Here is a 22,729-nt window from a genome sequence, read left to right on the forward strand (position 1 = left end):
ACGAGTGTCTGGTGCTGCATTGCCTAAGAAAAAGGGAAGTAAATTTTCTAGCGTTGTGATTAAGTTTTCATTGCTTAGGGAAGCTGGGCATTGTGTAATAATATAGGCTAGAACTTTTGTCCTTTGAGTTTCATGAGACTTTCATATGCATAAATATGTTTTTCAGGGGGCTGTCCAATTTGCCGGTCTGGCTAGCGATTAAGGCACTGGGCTAGAAACCAGGAGTTACTTTTATTAATAACTCAAGGTGGCGAACATACCTAATACTCCTTCCTCCTCCTATTTTCCCCACAACACCAACCCTGTGAGGTGGGTTGGGCTGAGAGAGAGTGACTGGCCCAAAGTCACCCAGCTGGCTTTTGTGCCTAAGGCGGGACTAGAACTCTCATACCACGCCTGATTGGCTCTTCGGCTGAGAGTGAGTGACTGTCTCAAGGTCACCCAGCCGGCTTTCATGCCTAAGGCGGGACTAGAACTCTCATGCCACACCTGATTGGCTCTTGGGTGAGAGAGTGACGGGCCCAAGGTCATCCATCTGGCTTTCAGGCCTAAGGCGGGACTAGGACTCTCCTACCACGGCTGATTGGCTCTTCGGCTGAGAGTGAGTGACTGTCTCAAGGTCACCCAGCCGGCTTTCATGCCTAAGGCGGGACTAGGACTCTCCTACCACGGCTGATTGGCTCTTCGGCTGAGAGAGAGTGACTGTCTCAAGGTCACCCAGCTGGCTTTTGTGCCTAAGGCGGGACTAGAACTCACAGTCTCCTAGAGTCTAGTATGGATGTCCTGAAAGCCAGTTTAGTGTCATGCTTAAGGCATCAGGCTAGAAACCAGGAGACCGTGAGTTCTAGTCCCTCCTTAGGCACAAAGCCAGCTGGAGGACCTTGGGCCAGTCACTTTCGCTCAGCCCTAGGAAGGAGGCAATGGCAAACCACTTCTGAAAAACCTTGTCGCTGGCAGTCGACAGTGACTCAGAGGCACACCCACACATGCACACCCAATTTGGAATGGCCCTGGTACCACTTTTCCCCCTTCATCCCTTTATTACTGCTGCCTTGAAAGCAGCACTAAAGGACTACTGTATAAAACAAAAGATTCTTCCAGAAACTTCAGAAATGCACCAAACATGTTAAAAATGCCACTTGGATAGAGTTGAACTGAATTTTATTAAATCCATGGAATGAAACAAGATCCAAGAATGTAGACAGGAGAAAACCCATGCCACCGTGCCCTCAAAAACACAAGCAATTTAATTCATTATCAGAAAACTATAGCAAAAAAAGAATAATATGAAATTTACTGAAAAACGAGAAAAACCTGTTAGACTAATGCAGTGTTTCTCAGCTGCGAAACACCGGACTACTGTATTCAAATTATAACTATGCTTCAGTTACAAAATGTGATTTTTTTAAAGGAGGTTGGGATGAGTTACAGCTGGTGTTTTTTATGTTATTCCTTAGAACAGCTTTAGAACTGCAATTTATTTATGTATGTACTGAGGTTATTAGAAGTTGCAGAATAACCCCAAAAGTTTATAATTTTATCTTAAGGGAGGCAATCTAAAGCTATCCAGGCCACATGGTTGACTCAGAGATTCTGGGAACCATGTTCCAACAGCTGTAGCAGGCTTCCTGAATCTGGCATCCTAGGGATGTGATAGATTTCCGTTTCCAGAATTCCTACCAGTGTGGTTCATGAACCTGCTTACAGAGAGACTGGGGAGTTGTGATCTGACATATGTCAAGGGCAACAGATTGGGGAAGCTGATATGGTGAGTTTCCCGCTAGATTTTTTTCCCCCTAGTATTAAATGAAGCAAGATCCATAATGGAGCAGGTTTAATCTTCAAGAAAACCTGAAAGACCAGGATGGGGACAGGTCATCACGGGGAAATCTATGTGGTCGCTAAGAGTTGATATTGGCTTGACAGCACGTACTGTGACCAATCAATCATTTCTGAGTTCCTCCTCAGGATTAGCCTAAACCAGTGTTTCTCAAACCTGGGCAACTTTCAGGTGTGTGGACTTCAACTCCCAGAATTCCTAGTCATCGGCCCCCCAAGCTCCCAATTTCTTCAGCAACGTTGTTTTGCTAACCACTTGGGAACAGATGTATGTTAACGTATGAGGCTGCTGAGCAATGGTTCTTTTTTAAATTAATTTGTATTAAAGAAGTTTTTGCAAAGTAAAAACAATACGAATTTTTAAAAAAGAAAAGGGTAAAAGGAAAGTGATAAGTAAATAGAAAAGAAAGAAAAATAAGTGGCTTTGGATTTTCTTTGCAGCAGTTATAAATGCATTTACATTTTATCCTCTCTTTCTCAGATTACATCATGGCTCCCTTCTTTCCATATTCTACCCTTTCTAATCCTCAAACCTGCAAATCACAAGTTCATTTTTTTCCATTTTCAGCAAAAAGTCTACAAAGGGTTTCCAGTCACTAAAAAATATAGTTCTTGTCTTTTCCCTCATCCAGTGTTTCTCAACCTCAGCGACTTTAAGGTGTGTGGACTTCAACTCCCAGAATCCCTCAACCAGCATGCTGGCTGGGGAATTCTGGGAGTTGAAGTCCACAAGTCTTAAAGTTGCTGAGGTTGAGAAACCCTGCCCTAATCAAACAAATCAATGTTGCCATCTCTGCAAATTCTGTCAGCATCACCAACCATTCCTCCCTTGTGGATATTTCGAAGTCTTTCCATCTTTGTACGTACAGTAACCTCGCTGCAGTTACCATGCACAAAAACAATCGGCCATAAGCCTACTTTTAGAGCTTTGTTTCTCAACCTTGGCAACTCTGAGGGGGTGGACTTCAACTTCCAGAATCCCTCAGCCATGCATCAGTTCAAACATGGTGTCTAGGTTTTGAAGGCACCATGGCTGCATGCCAGGGACTCTTACACACACACACACACACACACGTATTATCCTCTGTGGGCTGAAGATTAGTCTCTATAGGTGAGCGAATATATAAAACCAGTGTTTCTCAACCTTGGCGACTTGAAGATGTCTGGACTTCAACTCCCAGAATTCTGCATGGCTGTCTGGGGAATTCTGGGAGTTGAAGTCCAGACATCTTCAAGTCGCCAAGGTTGAGAAACACTGATATAAATCTTCCTATTCTTGAAATTGGAGGGTCCAGATGCTCCTTCCTCCTCCTCCTCGCAAGGCGAGTCGAACGACCCCAGCTGGGTTCGCGCTCCGTTCATCTCTCCCGCCCGCTCTTCTGCCCTGTCGCGGAGGGCGGGCGGGAGAACGTCTGAAAGGGTTAATCTCGGCTTCCTAGAGGACCTGGGACCTTCGAAGAGGACGGTGGACATGGAAGTGGCGTCGCGTTCTCGCCCTCCTCTTCCCTGAGGTGCGGGGAGGAGAAATGCTCGCCTTTGCCCGGCTGCGAGGAAGAGGTGAGCTTCAAGCGGCAGGCTGGGCTGGGCTGGGCGGCCGGGGAGAAGCCGAGGAAGAAGCAGGGGCGCGGGGGGCAGCCGGGCGAGTTGGGCCGGAGAAAGCTCGATTCCCGCAAGCAGGCTGCGGAGGGAGCTGAGCGCGAGCGTTTCGGCCGGGCAGCCCCGCGGCGCACCGCCCGTCGCAGCGCTCCTGGAGCGCGACTCCAGCGAGGCAAAGGCGAGCCGTCCGGGGCGCTAATTGGCCCCTTGCAGACCAGTTGGACGAGGCTCCCGGAGTGCCGTGCCTTGCCTTGCCTTGCCTTGCCTTGCCTTGCCCGTGCCCTTGCCCTTGGCCACGCGGGCTGCGGCTGATGGGAATTGTGGTCCCGAATCCTTGGGTGGGTTGCCGATGCCCGAGCGGGTGGGCGCCTCTCTGGCTGGGATCGGTCTGCGGAAATCCGCTGTGATCCCAGCGGCGGCGGTTAGTGGGGAGCCTTCCCTGACCGGGTCGCTCCTCCAGATGGGCTGAACTCCAATCCCCATTATCCCCAGCCGTAACAGAGTTGCCGGTTGGTGGTCGGAGTTCAGCGGATCTGGAAGAAAGGGTGAATTGGGCAGGGCTGTTGCAGAACTACCTATTTGGGGGAAAGGGCATTAATCTTCCCTAGCACTTCCAACAGCAACACATAACTGGTGATTTTAATATATGTATTGGACTTATTCTATGCCACCCAGAGTCTTTTGGAGTTGGGCAGCCTTAACAAATCCAGTAAAATAAATTTCTCTCTCTCCCTCCCTCCCTCCCTCCCTCTGAATTTGCTTTATTATCCCTTTGAAGGCAGGAAGTTAAAGTGTGGGGTATGTCTTTATTCTGAAGTAATCCTCATTCAGATTGATGGGAATCCCTTCCAGGTTAAATGTGAAAGCTTGTGAAGTTTTAGCCTGTACATATTATCCTGCTCCTGCTCCTCCAGGATCAAAAGGGATCCGTGACATGGTTGCCAACTTTTATATACATTGGCTTCATTCCCACAACATGTTGGACTCTACTGAAATGTCCTTGGGTATTTTATGGTTCAGCCAAACTATCACACTAAGCCACAGGGGTGTCCACAGGGGGTGGTCGAAAAGATGGTGCCCGTGACAGGTGGAAATTCTGCCATTATCTTGACTTTTAATTTTTTTTTTAAATTTACTTTGTTGGTCTCCCGTTATGTCAGCACCACAACTGTGCTTTGCCAACCCAGGTTTAGAGTTTAGCATGATGTGAAAACGCAGGCATTTAGCACACGAAGCTCTGAGGTCATGATGTCGGAAGGATGCAAGCAACGAGGAAGGAAAAGTCGACGTTCACCTGACATCGCCCAATCAATCAATCAATCAAGCGTCCAGTTAAAAGCACTGGGAGCAGAGAAAAGAAATGAATTCCTTCCAGTTCCACACCTTCAAAAGGAGTCCTAATCAACCACAACACAGTCCAAGTAGAAAATTGAGATGGGTGACATGTTACATCGAGCCTTTTCCTGTTGTTGCTAGCCTCACAAATACCCGTAATAATGGCTTATCTGTCTGTGAAGGCATTCCATGTCTTGAGAAAGTTATCTGCTCTTGTGGTTGACCCAGGCATCTTTAGATGCGCACATTTCCCCATCTTGTCCACACATTTTCCCATCTTCCCATCATTTTCCCTGATGTCCTTTGGGGATCATGAGTTTACCGTAACTGGTTGTGAGCCACCCAGAGTCTTGCCTGAGAGATGGGCGGCTATACAAATTGAATGAATGAATGAATGAATGAATGAATGAATGAAGAGGTGGGCTTTCTTGCTCTTCTTCCCCAGCCTGAATGAACGAATGAACGAACGAACGAATGAATGAATGAAGAGGTGGGTTTTCTTGCTCTTCTTCCCTGGCCCAAGAGGAGAGAGATGATTTTTAGGTTCTTGGTGTTCTCTGAGCTTGGTTGTTTTCCTGCAGACATTACATTGTGCTGCTGATGTGAATGAAACAACTGCAGGAAGACAACCAAGCACCCAACGGTTCAACCATGAGCGACATCTATTTTCTACTCTTGAGAGATGATTTTGTAGAAATTATTTTGGAATAATATTTTGCATCTACGGGACAGGCTAAGACAGTGGTGGGCTGACTCTGGGGACCCAGGATCCCGCTGAATGGCTTTTGAGGGGTGCAAGGCCCGCAGTGACAGCTGCAGCTGCCAAGTGGGAGGAGCTGTGATGTGCATGTGGGTGGAACTAATGGAATTGGAGGCGTTGTTCCCCCCCCAAAAAACTATGCCAAGCTGGTTTAGTCTTTATGTTAGAGGTGTAACATATGACAGGGGATTCCATGGGGCTCCAGTTGTCCATTCCAGTTAGGATAATGAGCAGGCAGATTGTGTTCATTCACTGTGCTAAGCCATAATATGGTTTAGCATGTGTGAACTCAGTCATTGTGCTTTATTGCTCATGGTTAAGCAAACCACAGCTTGGTAGGAAGTGTGAACCAGTTCATGCTGGTCATCCTTGTTCTGAACGATCCTTTGTCATCTTTCTTAGCTGGTGGAATAATGTCCCCAAGTCTTTCCGATTCAGGGCTTCCTTCTGAAGAGCCAGAAAGAGCTGACGCCCCTCTTGCCAAGGTAGGTGAGATTCTGGTTGAGGCTCACTGAGATGTGGCCCTCCAGGGACTGCTTGAACTACAATTCCCAGCAGCCTTAGCAAATGTGGCCATTTTTTTTCTCTTTTCTAATTTTCTCTTTACGTTTCTGTGTTTTTTAATTCTGCAGAAAATTCTTCAACAAACAAACAAACAAACAATAAATAGATAAATGTATATAGAGAGAAACACTGCTCTAGGGAGATGGCTGTCAAATGAATTGGACCAGAAATTGAGAGGATGGGGAATGGAATGGGGTATTTTGGACCAGGCCAAGTCTGATTAGCTGGCTGGCTCCCCGAACACATTCAACACTTTGGTGCAGATACCGGTTCTCCAGGATGATATTCTGTGCCTCTTAACTGTTAATTAAGAGGCACAGAATATTAATTATTTATTACATTTACAATGAGTTCTGGGTGAAAAGACTGCAGGGAGCATGCTTTATAATTTCAGGGGGGCGTGAATCTGAATGACACGGCAGTAACCCTGGACAAGACGGAATGGGCTGTGTTAAACCCACGCAAAGAACGATGCACTGGGAAGTCACGCAGGAGAACTCTGAAGACGTCAGCACATTAGGTGACAACCCCTTACGCCGTTGCTAGAGCCTAGGGAGCTCTTCCGTGGGCGAATGAGATTGTTCATGGAAAAAAAAGATTTCAGAAAACAAGTCTGGTGGAGTCCCTGGTGTTCTCTGAGCTTGGTTGTTTTCTTGCAGACGTTTTGTTACCCAGTTAGGTAACATCTTCAGTGCGAGAAGGGAGAGGGCCTTCCTCTTGTTTATAGAAGCCACTGGAAGTCAACGAAGCCACTCTGAGGGTGGAGAACGAAAGCGGATTTGGTCACTGGGGAGCGAGACGCCCTTTCGGGGAAATCAGGCTCGGACAGAGACGCGGCTTCACCCTCCAGGGGCAACAGGGGACGCTGCGGGACAGCCCGGGCGGGGTGGGTGACGTGGGGGGTCCCCGCCAAAAGCTCCTGCAAGCCGCCCCGCCTGTAATGATTGTCTATTCTAAAACACCATCAGACTCAAGCAGAAATTCAAGGATATCTGATTTATTAAAGAACAGCATGCAGGATCACAAAGAAAGCTGAGAATGGTAAAAGCGTGGGTAAATTCAAACTAGAAACCTTCGGTGAAAACGAGATCCCTCCCCCCTTGGAATCTTCTCCAGTCCACAATCCCAGGTGCTCCTAACTGTTCCTCGTGGTCTGCGGGAAAAGTCCTTGAACAGAGAAAATAACCCAAACACGTTCCATTGTCCTGATTTCACATACAGAGCTTGGTACAGGGTTTCACAGCAGCTCCCTCCCAGACAAAAACACGCGTCAGCGGCATGGCATGGGGAACGTTACGATGTTTGAAGTACATTGAAAGAGTGAACATGACACCGCCTTTCTCCGGGCAAGAGCGAAAGCTGCGACGGCCTTCGGGTGGTTTGGAGCCTCGCCAAGAAACAGACTGTTCCCCACCCCCCGCCCTTGGATGTCCGTCTGACGAGGGGCGCCCGGCGCAGCAGCAGGAAAAACTCGGGGAATGGGGGAAAAAGGCCTCCTGAAAGAGGAGGGGCCGAATGGAGGCCCCGCCCCGCTCGATCCAGCCTGAGCCCGGAAACGCTCCAGGCCAGCCTTCCCACCCGGAGCCTCCCTGCGAAGCTCCCCCGTGTCTTTAGGTCCCCCTTTTGCTCTCCGTTGCTCTGGGGAGGCTGGCCGGGGGCCGCTGCCGCCAGTCCCGAACTGCCCCCTCTCTGCACCGGAGGCGTCCTCGGAACCGCGTGTGGTGCAATAAAACTCCAGGCAGCGAAGAAAGAGAAGGGTGTTTTCTTCCTTCCCTGCCTCAACCCAAATCAGGGTTGGTCAGGAGGGTTGGGACTGCGACTCCCAGAATTCCCAGTCAGCGTAGCCAAGCCAGGCCTCTCGGGGATCCTGGGAGTTGGTGCCAACAGGGGTGGAAGCTGCCGTTGCCGAAAGCTAACTGAGATGGTAAAATCTTCAATTGGGAGGGGGGCTGGAAAAAGAAGGCAGCCCGTTTAGGAGTGTCTAAAAAGAGCCCACCCATTCCCCTGGTTTGAGGCAAGGAAACTTAATAATTTCCCAAAAGAAAGGATGAGTCTGAGCACTTTTGGCAGATTAACTCAGGAACTGCTGTCCAGGGCCGCAACTAGGGTCTGTGTCACCCGGGGCAAACGTGGATTCCGCACCCGTTTTGGCAACCCTCCAGTGCTCATTGTGGCGCCCCATCAGTGCAGCGCCTGGGGCACATGCCCTGGTTGCCCCCTCCCCAGTGGCGGCCCTGCTGCCGTCTTCCCAACACACTTGAGAGTTTGGAAATGTTCAAATAGTCTTTCCATCCTTGCATGAGATTTATTTGCACTGACCTCAAATGAGCAAGTTGAGACGAAGCATCCCTGCCAGAGCTTCTCTCACTCTCTCATTCTTCGGCGGTTGCTCCCAGCGTGAAGTTGGAGGAAAGGAGAGGGCTGTGCGAGGCCCGGGACTCCCCAGCCTGCCTCTGAGCTTCTTTCCTGGGGGGGTGGAAGAGAGGAGGAGATCCAGCCAGGCCGTGGCCGATGGGAACCGCTCCAGCCCAGGACGGAAGATCTGCCCCCTGGGGCTCCCCGATACACATCAGTTGTGCAGGTCCTGAATTGGGGGCTGCCTGAGGAACTTCCAGGCAAGCTGCTCTTGGCTCCTTTGTCCCCGGGAAGCCTTTAGCCGCTGTCACCCACCTGGCCCACCTTGGAGGGTTGTTGTTATTAAAGAGATTTCTATGGCTGCCCAATTCAGGCACAGTGAATATAACCCCAGATACAAAACCCACTACATTCCCCCCACCACCCGGCAGCAACAATGCATTCAAACAGACCACTTGAGGGGCTCCGCATCAACCCGGGATCCCCAGGCCCGGTGGCGAAACCCTGTCTTCAGGGCCTCAGGAAGAGTATGAAGGTGGGGGCCAATCTTATCCCTGCAGGGGATGATGTTCCAAGGGAGGGAGCCACCACGGAGGAGGCCCTTCTTCCCAGTTCCTCTAGATGCACTTCCTTTCTTGAGGGGACCCACAAGTCATCGACTGCTGGAGAGAAAGGCTGGGAAACTCATCTCACGCTCAGGAAGGACACTCCAGGCATCCTTGGGAAGGAGCCTGGGGAGGCCAGGGGGTGGGTTTAGGGGGAGTCTGGATGGAGCGAGGGCCTCCCCAGATGAAGCAGCTTCATGGGGGGGGGGCGTGCCTGGAGAAAGAGGCCCCCAACGCTGGGGCAGGGCAGGGCAGGCGCTTCTCCCCCCTCCAATTTCCACAGGCAAAGGTGGCCCTGAGCGGCTTCGGCCTGCCTCGCGTTCGGCTCCTTTCCCACCTCCTGGTCCAGGAAGCAGCCTGGCATGTCCTCTGCCAGGGATCCTCCAGGCCCACAGAGGCTGGTTGGCATGGCAGATTCAACCGGGCCAGTGATACGCCTGCTTGGCGCCTTTGCACAACATTCTCACACCGGGTTAGCTGCAGCCTTGGTGACTTTTCCCTTCTGTGACCCAAAGCGTTTTGTGTGTGAATCCCCGTTTGCACCAGATGCAGGTTTAGCCTGCTGCGAACCCAGAGAGAAAAGAGGATCTGAAGGTGTGGCTCACACTGCAGAAGGCCAGTTGCCAGAGACTCACCCAGCACTCCTCTACCCCACAGGCCCGGCCTAATCTGCACTCTGTACATGCTCGGTGGGAGGCTGACAGCAGAAGAGAGCAGGAGATGGTTCAAGCCCTGAAAAGACCCTCGCATCTTACTCATACTTTGCTCATCACAGGAAGTGTAAAAGCAGCAGCAACAATTCATTATCCGCTCAATGTGGCAATCATAATTACAATTATCAAAACCGGAAGAGGGTTTTATTGATTTAGTCCAGCGATTCCCCAGAAGAAACACCAAAGGACACCCCCCCACCCCACCCCCGACCTTTTCCCCCTCCGGGAAAGGCCCGTCTCCGCCTTCAAGGCGCCGCAAGGGCCGCTGAGCGTTTCTGGCCAGGGAGAAACTTCGCTCGGGGTTTCGGCCCTTCCGCTCATCCCCGGCTGGGGGGGGCTGCGCGGAGTCGGAGAGGGAGGCCCCCCCACGGCCTGCCCCCCTCCCCCCCGCTTTTCCGAGCCCGCAGTTCCGCCCCTCCCCCAAGACGCGGCATCCCCGGAGGGGGTTTCCCGGAATGGCGACGCCGAGGGAACTTTCGCTTTCCTTTCCCAGCTTCTCTCGCCGGTTGCGGCTCGCCGTCTGCCTAGCAACCACAGACGGCTTCGGAATCCTCTTTTCCTACTGGTTAAGCTTGGCCAATCGCCGGCTCGCTCTGGATTTTGAGGGTGTGTCTCAGGTTGAGCTCCTGATTCTTCGCCCGGGACTGGACCGGAGCGGAGCGCTGGTCGAGGTCTGCGTTCAGGATGGCTCTGCGCCCTGCGCCCCCGTTGCTTCTGGGGCTGGTGGCGGTCGCCCTGGTGGAGAGCGGCTTCGGTGAGTCCCTTCGGGGGCGTCGGGGGTTCCAGCCCCTTTTTCTGCCGGTGGGAATCCGTCCAGGGAATCTCTCTCTCTCTTCTTCTCCCCCCAAAAGATTGTCCCCAGAAATAGCATCCCGATTCGGTCCTCTTTCTAGTCCGCTCCCTCTCCCCCTCCTTTCAGAACAGGCCCCAAAGCGTGGGTGGGGCTCTGCTGCCGCTCCCCCCCACCCCCCCGGAGAGCCACTCTGGGAACCGGACAAGGGTCCCCCCTCCAGATGTCAGCCAAGTCTACCTGGGCGCCCCAAGCGCGCTTCTTTCCGTCCCTCGAAGTGGAGGTTGTCTTAAGGCAGCGTCTCCCGTGACCAGGTCAGGTCCACAAAGCTCCTGGCTGCCTTCGCACGACCGCTCAGCTTGGGTCGTATGACCTCCCTTCGGCGGTGGCTTTGCTGCTCTTTCTGGCTTCTGGTGCTGTGAGGACCCGGCCCGTCTCTCGGGTCGGTTCCGTGTATTGGCAAACGCGGAGGCTAGTGCGCTTGAGCGATCGGGCTAAGGTTGCCGTGTGAATGCAGCAGGCTGAGAGGCAAGGGAGAAGGGCTCCTTGCATCTTCTTCATAAAGAACCTTAATCTTGATTTTCACCTTGTCCTCAATTCTCCCACCCGTCCCAAACCGCCACATCCCCCGATGCAGAATCCCGGAAATGCTGCTTCACTGGGAAAGTTCTTAAAAATTCAGGGAGATATTCAGAGATACCTCTGGCTTGAAAACAGCCCAAACATCAGGAGTTGCCCACAGGAAATGTTTTGTGACATTTTGTATTACGTCATAAAGTGGTTTGTGGTAATTTTTATGTGATAAGATGGTTTATAAAATGTGCCCAATGTTATTCCCACGGGAGTTATGGGTCCCGGATTTTGGACGCATAAATAAAATCCCTTGAATTGTACAATTGTTTGGGAGGTTAAATAAGAAAGCTAAGAAGGAAAGAAAGAGGCCAGAAGGCATCCTCCCCAGCAGCCAAGGCCCAGAGAAGCAGGGGTTAACACCAGACAAGCAATCAAGCGGAAAACCAGCAAGGAACCACCAAGGGGACAAACAATCAAGCAGACAAATCAGGCAGGAAGCCACAGCCTAATCAAGGAAGAACCCAGGAGGAAACCCCCACCACCACCAACGTGGGCAGGGCAACCAGGTGTCTCCTGGTTGGTGTGTTTAAATTGTGACTTGTACTGGTTTTGTAGTAGTTTTTATGACTTGCTCTTGAATAAAGCAAGATCAGATTTCGATGAGGAGGAGGAGGAGGAGAATTAGTTGTCCCCTCCTGCAAGAAGGACACAAAAAAGGGGTTGAGATGGAAGAATAGAAAGTTGGAAATTTCTTGGGGAATTTGTGTTGGAAAACCTCCGCCTGATAGAGCTCCACCCGGTTCTCCTCTCAGGCAGATTTCAGACCTTCTTGATTCTCAACCCCACAAGGGAAAGAAGCATGTTCTGGGTCATGTGCAGAGTCAGATTCCCCTCCCCCTTCCTCTCCTGCCATTAGGGAAAAACTCTGATCCTTTTGGATTCTGAAAACTCCGCAGAACAGGAAGTGGATCTGGGGCTTCATCTCCCCCACAGCTCCGATGAGCCCCTGGAATTGTGGGGAGGAGCAGGAAGGAGGACGCCGAGGACTTTGCTTTGGGACCGTGGAGGACTGGGAAACCGCCCGGGAGGGAATGTGCATTAGGAGTTTGGTATTTATTTCTCTGTGCTGGGAAGGTCCTGCCTTTTTCCGTGCAGACCCAGGTTATGCACAAATAAATACTGTCAGTGATCTTGAAAATCTCTGGTGCCCTGGAAGAATTTCTGACCTGAAGAGCTCCCACAAGGGATTGTTTTTCCAATGCAGTAGACCAGCGCCAGCGGGTGGCCTTGCGGACTTTCCAGTTTCACCAATTTCCCAACAGCACCGTATTTTCCTTTGATTCTTTTAACCAACTTACAAGCTGTTGTTTTCCTGGTCATTGGACAGCCCTGCAGTCTTATCTTTTCCATGCTTGTATTTTCACATTTAAAACAAAATGTGATTTTACCTGTTCTTTTTTGTACTTGTTACTAAAAGTTGGCATTCTTCACATCTTGTGAATTTGGTCTGTCTCCCAAGGAAGGGCTGAAAACTCTTTGGTGCTCCAAGGTCAGCAGTTTGCATGATAGAAATTGAAATCATTTTCCGTGTTTATCTTTGATTCCCCAGAAGGGCTCCCCAGGTTACGGGACCCTCCACAGGCAGACTGAGGTTGGGGGAGGACGCCAGATGAGCCACCCCCAACCCACCCCCAAAGATTGGTGGTGGCAGCAGGGACTCTGCTATTAATCTGCATTTTTGATTAACAAAATTAGTTACTCAGAAGAAATCTAGAAGCATTAATCCCATAGATTAAGAACTTTTTGGTTACCATCTATGCCCTGGAATATATTACTTCTTTGAGAACATTGTTTTATTGTATTTTAAATTAGAATTTATGTTTGATTTATTGTAAACCGCCAGAGTTGCTCTTTCAGTGAGAGGGCTGGTGACTAAATTTGAAATGTCAATCAATCAATCTCCCAAGCAGCCTCAGTGGGTGGGGCCAGGCTGGGTACATCCCATGGGTTCCTGGGGGTGAGGGGGAATTCTGGGAGTTGAAGTCCACATTGAAGTCCAAGTGGCTGAGTTTGAGAAACCCTGCTCTAGGCCTTTACACTGATAGTCACTGATCACGTGGAGAGCTGGATAGGCCAGATCACCGTCCTCCGAAGCTGGCCAAGGGGCATTTCTGCCTTTCTTTGCGATCCCCCCTGGGATCCCCACTGGCCTTCGGAGGACATCGCAAGCCCAGGCTCGATATTGCAGACTCTCAGCTGGAGGTGAATTAGTCAGACAACAAAATCATGGCGCTTGCCAGAAGGCCTAAAACTATTCCTGGCACATGAATAAAGTTTGCCTTGTATGATTTTCATGCTTTGAATACCAGGGTGGGGGGGTGGGGAGATTTTTCATGGCTCAGGTAGTTGAAGGGCACACCCAGCGACGTGCCTTGACTGCCCAAAAAAGTTCAGCCGCCATCTTGTGATTCTACTGAATGGGGGTCGGGGGGAGGTTGCCTCCCGGTGGGTCTGGAATTGTTCCCAGCTAAGTCCGGTTCAGAAAAGGCCCCCCAGAAGGACCGGGCCCCTGTGGGAGCGGGAGGGGGAAGCGGCTCCCTGGTCAGCGTTACAGCCATGTGCAAAGCGCCTTCCTCCCACCCCTGCTGGGAGACGTCCCAAGAGTTTTTACCTGACTCTCCTGTTGTCTGATGGGAGCTCTGCTGTAACTGGGATGATTTTATATTAGTTTTAGATTTGCCCATGCCTTATTTATTTCCGCTAAGGTTTGGTTTTCGTTGGACCAGGGAACCCCTTGGCCAGAGTTGGGGCCCCCCTTCCCTGGGGAGCTCAAGCGGAGGCCAGAGCCATCGTGGGCGGAAGAAAGAGGCCTTCATTTGGGTTCCCGCACTGAGCGGGGGGTAGAGTAGATGACCTCCGTGGCCCTTTCCAGCTGGCGGAGGCTGTGCTTCTGCGCGTCGAGGGTGATTTCCAAAGGGCTGCTGAAGAAAAGTGCCGGATTGGCCAGGAAGGAGGACAACTTCCTGAACATGCTCTGGAAAGTGAACCAAGGGTTTTAGATCCAGAGCAGCCTTCATCAACCTTTTGACCCTGGAGGAACCCTCTAAATATTTTCCAGGCCTCAGGGAACCCCTGCACATTCAGGCTTATAGTCATTTCATGGGTAGGCCTGTATATATGCATCAACAGCATTCTTGAACTAAAAATAAAGAGTGAAACTTACCTCTTTACTGTGAAGTTGCCCAAATTTGAAATAATTTTTTACATAAATTGTGATCTCCCAGGAACCCCCGGTGATCTCGGGGAACCCTGGTTGAGAAGCCCTGATCTGGAGTCCACCTGGTGCCTCGCAAGCACCTGGGAATGACGTTTCCGTGCCGGGATTGTGTTGCTGAAAATAAGAGATCTTGGGACAATCGGCAGTGAGATTTCCTGCGGAATGAGGGGGAGCCCCATTAATTCCTCTCGTCTCGTTTCATGTCAGACATGCAGGAAATAGAAAGGGGGAGAGAATTAAAAGTTAAAAAGTTAAAAACATTTAATAGAAATATAAAATTTATATAACCCTAGCCCAGTGCCGCGGCACATTGATGGCCAAGGTGTTTCCGATCAATAAGCCGCTCTGCATGCATGTCGGTCCCAAAGGGCACTGTTAGAGATGGGTAGTTGGTTGAATGTCGCCGCCTTCGCAGCAAATACCCCTGCCCTCAGGGAGGAACCCCCATTCCTCCATGTCATCTTTAGTTCTGGCCAAGGCAGTGCGCAATCTGTTTCAGCGTCTCCAAGCCGTCCAGTCCTCCTCCGAACCTCCAGGCAACTCCTCCAGCGGTTCTATCCAATTCTGAAGGTGTTTTACTCGGGATTTCCACCTTTTTAATCATTCTGTTTGAGGAGTACTAGCATCTCCTCAGCACAGTCTTCGAAGCTCCTTCTTGACTTCAGTCTCTTCGTAGGAGGTACTTGGCCAAAGGGTGGGTCTGCCGGATGGCGTAACACCTTTCCATCTTCCACGCCTGGTGCCACGCTCCTCCTGATGCCTGGCGGGGCTATTCCCACCGGGAGATACAATTTCTCAAGCGGAGTGGGGCACAGTCCCGGGGTCAAAGCCAGTCCCTGCTCAGGGGCCTCAGCTCCGGGCCCGGAGGGGGAACCTCCCAGCGGGGTGTGTGTGTGTGTGTGTGTGTGTGAGTGAGCAGGAAGATCCCCGGGGGCTGCAGGCTCCATTCCCGCCCCCTTCGCCCCCCCGACTGCCCCATCTCCCTGCCAGCAGTCTGGGTTTGCCCCCCCCGAGGGTCCCACGGCCTCTGGCCTCACCCGGGTGCCTCCTCACCCCCTTTCCTCCCCCATTGATAAAATCTCCCCTCAAATCTGCAGCTATTATCAATCCGTTTTGGCCCTCCGTGAGGTGAGAATTTTTTTTTCCGTGAACAGAAAGTTGGGGTGACCAGGTGGGGTTTCCTGCTGTTCTTGAGCTTCTGGGGTGGGGCCCCCCTCCTTTCTGTGGGGTGATGGCGGCTTCTCTGGGGCAGAGTCTCCCCAATCCCGGAGAGGGTGGGGGGGAGGCCTTGCTGGGAGGGGGGAGGGAGCCGTTGGGGGGCAGATGGGGTTTGGGGGTGCTGCTCCCCCTCCGGCCCAGCCTCCCCTCCCCTCCTGCTCTCGCCCCCCACCCTCTCTGCCCCCCAACCCTTCAGGCCCTCCAGAAGCCGCCGCTTTGCCTCTCGGTCGCTCCCTCTGCCCCCCTCGGCCTCCGGTTCCTCTTCCGTCCTCCCCCCCGCCTTTCCCCTTCTCCCTCTGCCCCCCGAGTTCTCCCTGGGTGTCTTCCTCCTCCTCCTTCCTCCCCAGACCCTCGAATTGGGGCCTGCTGTGCCCCATCAGATCGGGGCCCCTCAGCCGAAGCCCCCCAGAGTAACTCTGCCCCCCTGTTTCCCTCCCAGGCTCCTCCTCGCACTCCCTGAAGTATTTCTACACCGCCATGTCAGACTCCAGTCAGGGGCTGCCCCACTTCGTCGCTCCGGGGTACGTGGACGGTCAAGTCTTCGTCTACTACGACAGCAGCAGCAGGAGGGAGCGGCCTCGAGTCTCCTGGATGGAGCAGGCGGGGAAGGAGGACCCCCAGTACTGGGACAGGAACACCCAGATAGCGCGTGGCACTGAGGAGGTGTTCAGAGTTGACCTGGCGACTATGAGGCGTCGCTACAACCAGAGCGAGGGTGCGTGATGGGTGGGGGGCTCCTCCTGCCCCACCTTCCCCCCCAGGAGCAGGAGGGGGAGAAAGGGGGCCCTCCCAGGGACAGGCCGCTTCCACGCTTTTTAAAAGGCTCTTCTAAAAATATTTTTATTGTTTCAAAAAATTAAGATTCTATCCTGGCCCCGTAGCAGAAGTTCTCTGCGCAGAGCACGGTCACCAAAAACACTTTTGAAGTTAAAAAACGTATTCTATAGCCCAGGAGTGATATAAAATGGGGTAAAGACAGACCAAGTCCAGAGGGACCTGAGGAGCTTCAGGACTTCATGAACTTCAGGACTCCGGCATCAAAGTCCCTGCAGGGAGGGCGTCTGTCTCTCCTGAGGACTCCCCAGACCATCTTCCTCCCCCTCTTTCAGGCCTTCACACCTGGCAGTGGATGTACGGCTGTGAGCTCAGAGGAGACGGGAGCAAAGCAGGGTTTTGGCAGTATGGCTACGACGGGAGGACCTTCATCACCTTCGACAAGGAGATCCTCACCTGGGTGGCAACCGACCCCCAGGCCCAGGTCACAAAGAGGAAATGGGACGCTGATCGAGGATATAAACAGGGAGACAAGGCCTACCTGGAGGAAATCTGCGTTGAGTGGCTGGGGAAGTACCTGTCCTACGGGAGGGAGACGCTGCTGAGGACAGGTGAGCCTCCGGGCCCAGGCCGACTCTCCCCCTCCCTGGCCGGTTCCTGGCCCAGTTCGGCCCCCCTCGGGTCCCTGGTCCGCAGGGGAGGAATCCCCCTCCTGCCCTCCCAGCAGCTCCGCAGGGCGCGGGAAGAGGCCCTCTCTGGTTCCCCTTGCCAGGCAGCCCTCAAAGGGGCAGGAAACGCCGCCTCTGCCCCCCGAGCGGCAGGTGGGGCAGGCCAGAATCAGGGCCTGGCGGGGTCTGTGTGGATCAGGCAGCAGAAGCACTTCGGGGTGTCCCGTGCGCAGCCCACGATGAGGCCACAGGGCCGCTTGGGGCTCTTCAGCGAACCCCCCTTTAGCCAAGGAGTGGCCACGGGTGACGCGTGGCCTTGGTTCCCTCCCAGCCACTCTCCTTCCCTCCCCATCCCACAGGGGGCTCCCTCCCTCCCTGGACCCTGGCGGTGCACCTCCCACCCCCCCACCAGGGGGCACCTCTTCCACCAGGGCCCCACTTGGGCATAAAAGGCCACGGGTGAGGGGTCTTTTCTTCCTGGGGAGAAGAATCCAGGGATTCTGTGGCTCTTCCTCTTAAAACTCCAGCAGGTCCCTTGACTCTGACTGGGTGACTCCCCCCTCAAAACAACCCCCTCCCCACCTTCAGGGATGCTCTGTCACCCCACAGGACTTCCAGCTCACATTATAATGTTCTCCCCCCTTTTTTTCCTGTGAGTTCATTATTATTTTCCCCTCCAGCCCACCCCTCCCCCTCTGGCTCCGCCCCTTCCCTCCCTGGGCTGCTTGATCCCTCTGGCTCCAGGGGGAACCCCCCCTCCATTGCCAGCAGCCCCCCCTGCCCTGGGTCTCCCCTCCATTGCATCACTTCTCCCTGCCTGCCGTCCAGAGACAGGATCACTTTTCCAAATTCACCCGTGTGGGATTGCACGAGCCCTGAGCCCTTGCTGTGGTTCTGGCTCTCCCCCTCTTGAAATTCGGGTTGTGTCCCTCGGATAGAGGCCTGGAGCAGCCTAAGATCTGGGGGAGCGGAAGAGGCCCAGACAGGAGAGAGAAAGCTCTGTGTTGTTTTTCTGAAAGGGGACTTAGAAGAGCAGCCCCAGTATCCCTCCCCTGAAGGGAACAGCCCAAGGTCAGTCAGAGTTCACAGCAGTCCCTGTGGAATTTCCTTGGACCCTCAATTTGCTGCCGGAGGTTTTTCAGACTGAGTCCCCATGAAGGACTCAAAATCAGGAGTCCTTGTGGCTGAGCATCTCCAGATTCGGAGCATGTCCTAAAACTCTCGGAGGTGCTGCGGGTGTGGAGTGTTAAATCCCTGCGTTACAACTAAGTAGTGGGAGCTTTCCTGCCCGTCAGGTTTTCCCTCCACCTTCCAGGCTCGGGAGGGGCTCGGAGTTAATTCCGGCCGTGCCGTTTCTGCAGAGACCCCGGTGGTGACGGTGAGCAGCAGGACGGAGGCCGATGATGGGATGGAGACACACGTCTGCCGCGTGGATGGCTTCTACCCCAAGGAGATCGACACCTCCTGGAGGAGGGACGGGGAGGTCTGGCTGCAGGACACCCTCCGTGGCTCTGTGGCCCCCAACGCGGACGGGACCTTCCACTACTGGCTCAGCGTCCGGATCGATCCCAAGGAGAGAGGCCGCTATCGGTGCCACGTGGAGCACGACGGCCTGCAGGAGCCTGTGGACGTGGCTGTGGCCGTGAAGGGTGAGAGGCGGCAGGGAGGGAAAGGCTTGTCTCTTTTTCAGGCTGGAAGATGGTGGGAGAGAAACGTGACCCCAGCTGTGTCCAGATGTGAGCTCACTTGAGCTTTAATCCATTGGTTTTTCCCTTTTTCGAGGTTCGTGGACCTGCAGGGAATGGGCCAGAGTACTGGCTTCAGGTTATTTAAAGGAAGCAGCAGAATCCCATCAGAATCATGGGCCGATCCTGATGAAACGGTCTTAGATCTTCTCTTAGCCTCCCTCCCTGCCCTGTTTGCTGCCTCCAGCAGAGGAGCAGCCATTGTGCTGAGCACCAGAAGCAGATTTTATTTTTTCCTAAAGTACAAAAATCAGAGGAGTCTGGTAGCCCCTTTTCTGAACACCAGATTTTACTAACATTGGTGACCTGCAGCTGCCTTCATGCAATGCACAGAGTGGCTGGACTGAGGCATCGGTAGGCAGGAAAGGGGCCACCAGTCTGATTTTTTGCCTTCAGAGACTAACACAGCTTTCTTCCTGTAGAGAAGGAAATCTCCCTGTGTCGCTGCTCTAAGAAAGAAGTGCAGACCTTATTTTACGATCAGGGATCTGTTGGAATTCCTGAGGCTCTGCATGAAACCCAAGGAAAAAAGCCCTTGTCAAACAACTCTGCCTGTGCTCGTGACTTCCACTGACATGTTTTACGCCGGACTCCCAAAACTGCAGAATACCCATCTTCTATTGATAGCTTCCCAATCATACAAAAAATGTTCAATTTTTATTCTTATGCTGATAGGCACAAGAAAATGCTACTTCAGTTTCTTTACCAAGTGTCAGATCACAAGTGCCATGGCTGCCATTCATGAGTTTTGTAAAGGAGAACCTTAAAGTTCTCCTTCTCAAACCTGCCTCCCTCTAGCATCCTCCAAATCTGCTTCAGCCATTTGAGGACCCTCCAGAAGTTGGACATCACCATATCACCAACTACCCACCCCTGCCAGAACTGGGGCGAGGGGGTGACACAAACACCCCACACACTTTCCCCCCACATGCTACGGGGAACCACCCAGATCACCGGAATTTTGTATTTTTTATTTGTTGTGGATCAGAATGAAATAGGAAACAGATAGATCACGTGATCTCTCAGAGATGACAGGGTCATCTGGATCTTTCGTGGGATTACATTTTTGTGGTAAATCAGGCCTTTCATCTAGTGAAAGCTCCCTCTGGAGACAGCCCAAAGCCTCTTCGGCTTCATTAAAAGCGGTCGGATGGCCAGGCAATTAAGGGGATCCACAGCTGGATTGAAAGTCTTCCTCAAAGAGTGCCCATTGATGGTTCCTCATCAGGCTGAAGATACCAAACGGGTGCCGGAAGAATCAGCCCTGCGTCCTCCGTTCTACAACGTTCCCTTTACTGCCTTGGAGGAATAGGTAGAACCAATAGTTACCGAATGTGCAGAGGATTTAAAACCGGCTGAGTGAGCGAATATCCTCCGAGAAAGAAGTCAAATGCAGAATGGGCTGAGAGTAGCAGAATGAAATTGAAGAGAGACTTGACAGAAAAGAGTGCCAGGAAGGATGGGAGATCTCAAATGAGATACTAAAGGCACAATCCCATCTGTCTGAATACTTTAATGGATGGTGGTAAGACTGGATGACCTTTTAGGTCGCTTCCTTGCCACTGTATGAGTCTAAGTCCAGTGTTCTTCACTTAGGAAACAGAAATCAAGGGTGCAAGTTTTGGGTGGGGGGTACTTGGCTTGCTAAAAGGATTTTGTAATCGGGATTGATTGCAGACTGAATATGAGCCGGAAGCATGAAGTCCCTTCAGAGAAGGCACCTGTGATTTTAGGCTACCTCAAACAGACTGTAACTTCCAAAGGATGAGGGTAATTTTCTCACTGTCTTCTGCTAGCATCAGAGCCCGCCTCAAGGACAACGTCCACTTCTGGGCAACACCCGTTAATACAGATTCAGAGCAACTGGAAAAGGTTCCCAGGAGAGCAGCAAGGCTGACCGGGGACTAGAACCCGAATCCTCTGTAGGGGGATAGAAGGAGCTCCGCATGACTAGCCTTGAGCAACGAGTGCTGGTGGCGGTGGGGTTTGTGACAGCATCTTTCGAATAAGCAGAGGGCTGCCACCTAGAAGACAGGCAAGGTCTGTTGCCCTCGTTCCTGAATGCAGGGCGTGGATTTGAATGACAGGGAGGCCTTCCCTGGGGTCCTCCCCCTAACCCCGGGGTGGGTGTGAGACAAGAGGATTCCCACCTCCTTGGCTGCCTTCCTGGCACTTAAAAGCTCCAGCTGCCAAGACTGGAACCGTTTCCCTTCAGCCACTTCCTGGCCAGACGACAGAGTGCATGAAGCGAGGATTCATTCCTTTTTCCTCCTCCAGGGGGACAGAGCAACCCTACAAGAGAGAAACAAAATGAAACCATGGACTTAAAAAAAAAGATACATGATATGAACCCTTTTACCTTAAATAATAAAATGCAACCATTCAAGCTTAAGAAAAAAAGCTAGTGCAGAGAGCTGCCCATTTCTGCCCAGAGTCATGGCATATTGGGGCAGTCTATAAAAAGAACAAAAACGTTTTTGTGGTTTCACTAATTTTTTTATATTATTGTGTTTTTGATGTTTTTATTTCTGTTAACCTGCTGAGAGTCACAAGGTTGCAAACGTCTGCGTTTGAGCTGAAGAGCTAAAGGTGAATGTCAGCTGCCTTCGTGCTGGGCTGGTGGGAGATGAAGGCAGCGTCACGAGGACATGTCCGCTAAGCATGGTTAGCAGGGTGTCTTCAATTCGAGGGACGTGAGGATGAGCCCTGAGTCTTCTTAACTTGGGCGATTCCCAGTAGTTCCTTGGCTGCGTTAGGTCTCTCCCCGACTTGGAGCGATGGTTTGGGGTTCTCCTTCAATCCTCTGCTCTTTCTCCCAATTAAGTTCCAGAATCCAACCTGGGGCTCATCATCATCATCGGCTGCGTTGTGGCTGTTCTTCTCCTGGTGTCTGCGATTGCTGGGATCGTGGTATTTCTCAGTAAGTGTCCCACCTTTGCTGGGTGGCTGTGAAGGGAGAGGGGGAGACTCCTCCCCAGTCCCTCCCTTTGGGGAGCCTCTTCTGGGCTTCCGTTTCCCTGTTTTCCCAGCCCTCTTTGGGAGCATCCGAAATCTCGGCCTCTTGCTGGGACTCCAGTCTCGACTAGGCTGTCTGCGGTTCGGACAGTCCTGCCTTCTTCTGGTTGGGAAGAGGCATCGCGGTTCCGTCCCTTTCAAAGGCTTTGGTGAAAGGGCAGCAGAGAAGGATTTCAGTGAAAATCCTCCTCCTCTCCCGGCTGTTCCTGCTGCTTTCCCCATTTCCCTCCATCCCTCCCAGAGGCAGCAGGTCTCTCTTGGGGCAGGTCAGGGGATACATTCGTATTTTGAAGCTCTTCCTGTGTCTGTTCAAAGTAGTTGCCAGGAGACGAAAGAACTGTGAAAACATCTCCTGGGGCTCTCTATCCCTCCTGCAGAGGAGAGATTGGATGGTCTCTGGTGGATTATTCTTAGCTTTGACTGAGCTTTTTCCTTGCAGAGAAACGTCAGGATGGCTACAAGGCAGCATCAAGTGAGTGATTTTCCTCTTTCCCTGTTATCTCCAAGTCAGAGCAGGAATCAGAGGCAGCCTCAGTTGAGGGCTGTGTCTGTGTGTGTGAGTGTGTGTGTGTTCAAACATAGAAGCGGCTCATGAAGCTGCAGAGTTGTGCTACCTTCCTCTTCCTCCCAAGAACCAAGCTGGGGGAGGTGGGTCCCCTTTGCAATCCAGCCAGGCTGTTCTTGGGACTGGAGACCCCAAGGAGGAACATCTGGGACAAGGAAGGCTCGAGAAGGTGAGAAGACCCGGCTGGGCGGAAGGTCCATCTGACTGAGAAGCTCTCCTGTTTCCAAGTGTGCAGAAAGGAAAGGCTTGGCCATAATCTGGTCAGGAAGCTCCATAAAAAGGGTGAACCCAGAAGGAATTGAGGAGAAAAGGAGCCTTGGCAGATGCCAGCTGGGTC

At 52.3% G+C, this 22,729-nt stretch overlaps 1 protein-coding gene across 1 annotated transcript; it reads left to right on the top strand.

Annotated features, from left to right (window-relative positions):
- The first annotated feature begins 10,412 nt into the window (after positions 1–10,412).
- Positions 10,413–22,307, top strand: LOC134489824 (H-2 class I histocompatibility antigen, Q9 alpha chain-like). The gene is made up of 6 exons (XM_063292693.1): positions 10,413–10,521; positions 16,065–16,340; positions 16,735–17,010; positions 18,429–18,716; positions 21,643–21,732; positions 22,267–22,307. The coding sequence occupies exons 1-6, from the start codon at positions 10,452–10,454 to the stop codon at positions 22,305–22,307; spliced, it is 1,041 nt and encodes a 346-aa protein (XP_063148763.1). The 5' UTR covers positions 10,413–10,451.
- The last annotated feature ends 422 nt before the right edge of the window (positions 22,308–22,729 follow it).

Source organism: Candoia aspera, chromosome 2, assembly GCF_035149785.1.
Source record: "Candoia aspera isolate rCanAsp1 chromosome 2, rCanAsp1.hap2, whole genome shotgun sequence".
Classification (NCBI taxonomy): Eukaryota; Metazoa; Chordata; class Lepidosauria; order Squamata; family Boidae; genus Candoia; species Candoia aspera.

Bases quoted from the DNA above. Each gene is read 5' to 3' on its own strand.
- LOC134489824 (XM_063292693.1), top strand. From the start codon at position 10,452: ATGGCTCTGCGCCCTGCGCCCCCGTTGCTTCTGGGGCTGGTGGCGGTC. The intron at 16,341-16,734 runs GTGCGTGATGGG...CCCCTCTTTCAG, and splicing joins TCGCTACAACCAGAGCGAGG to GCCTTCACACCTGGCAGTGG. The intron at 18,717-21,642 runs GTGAGAGGCGGC...ATTAAGTTCCAG, and splicing joins CGTGGCTGTGGCCGTGAAGG to AATCCAACCTGGGGCTCATC.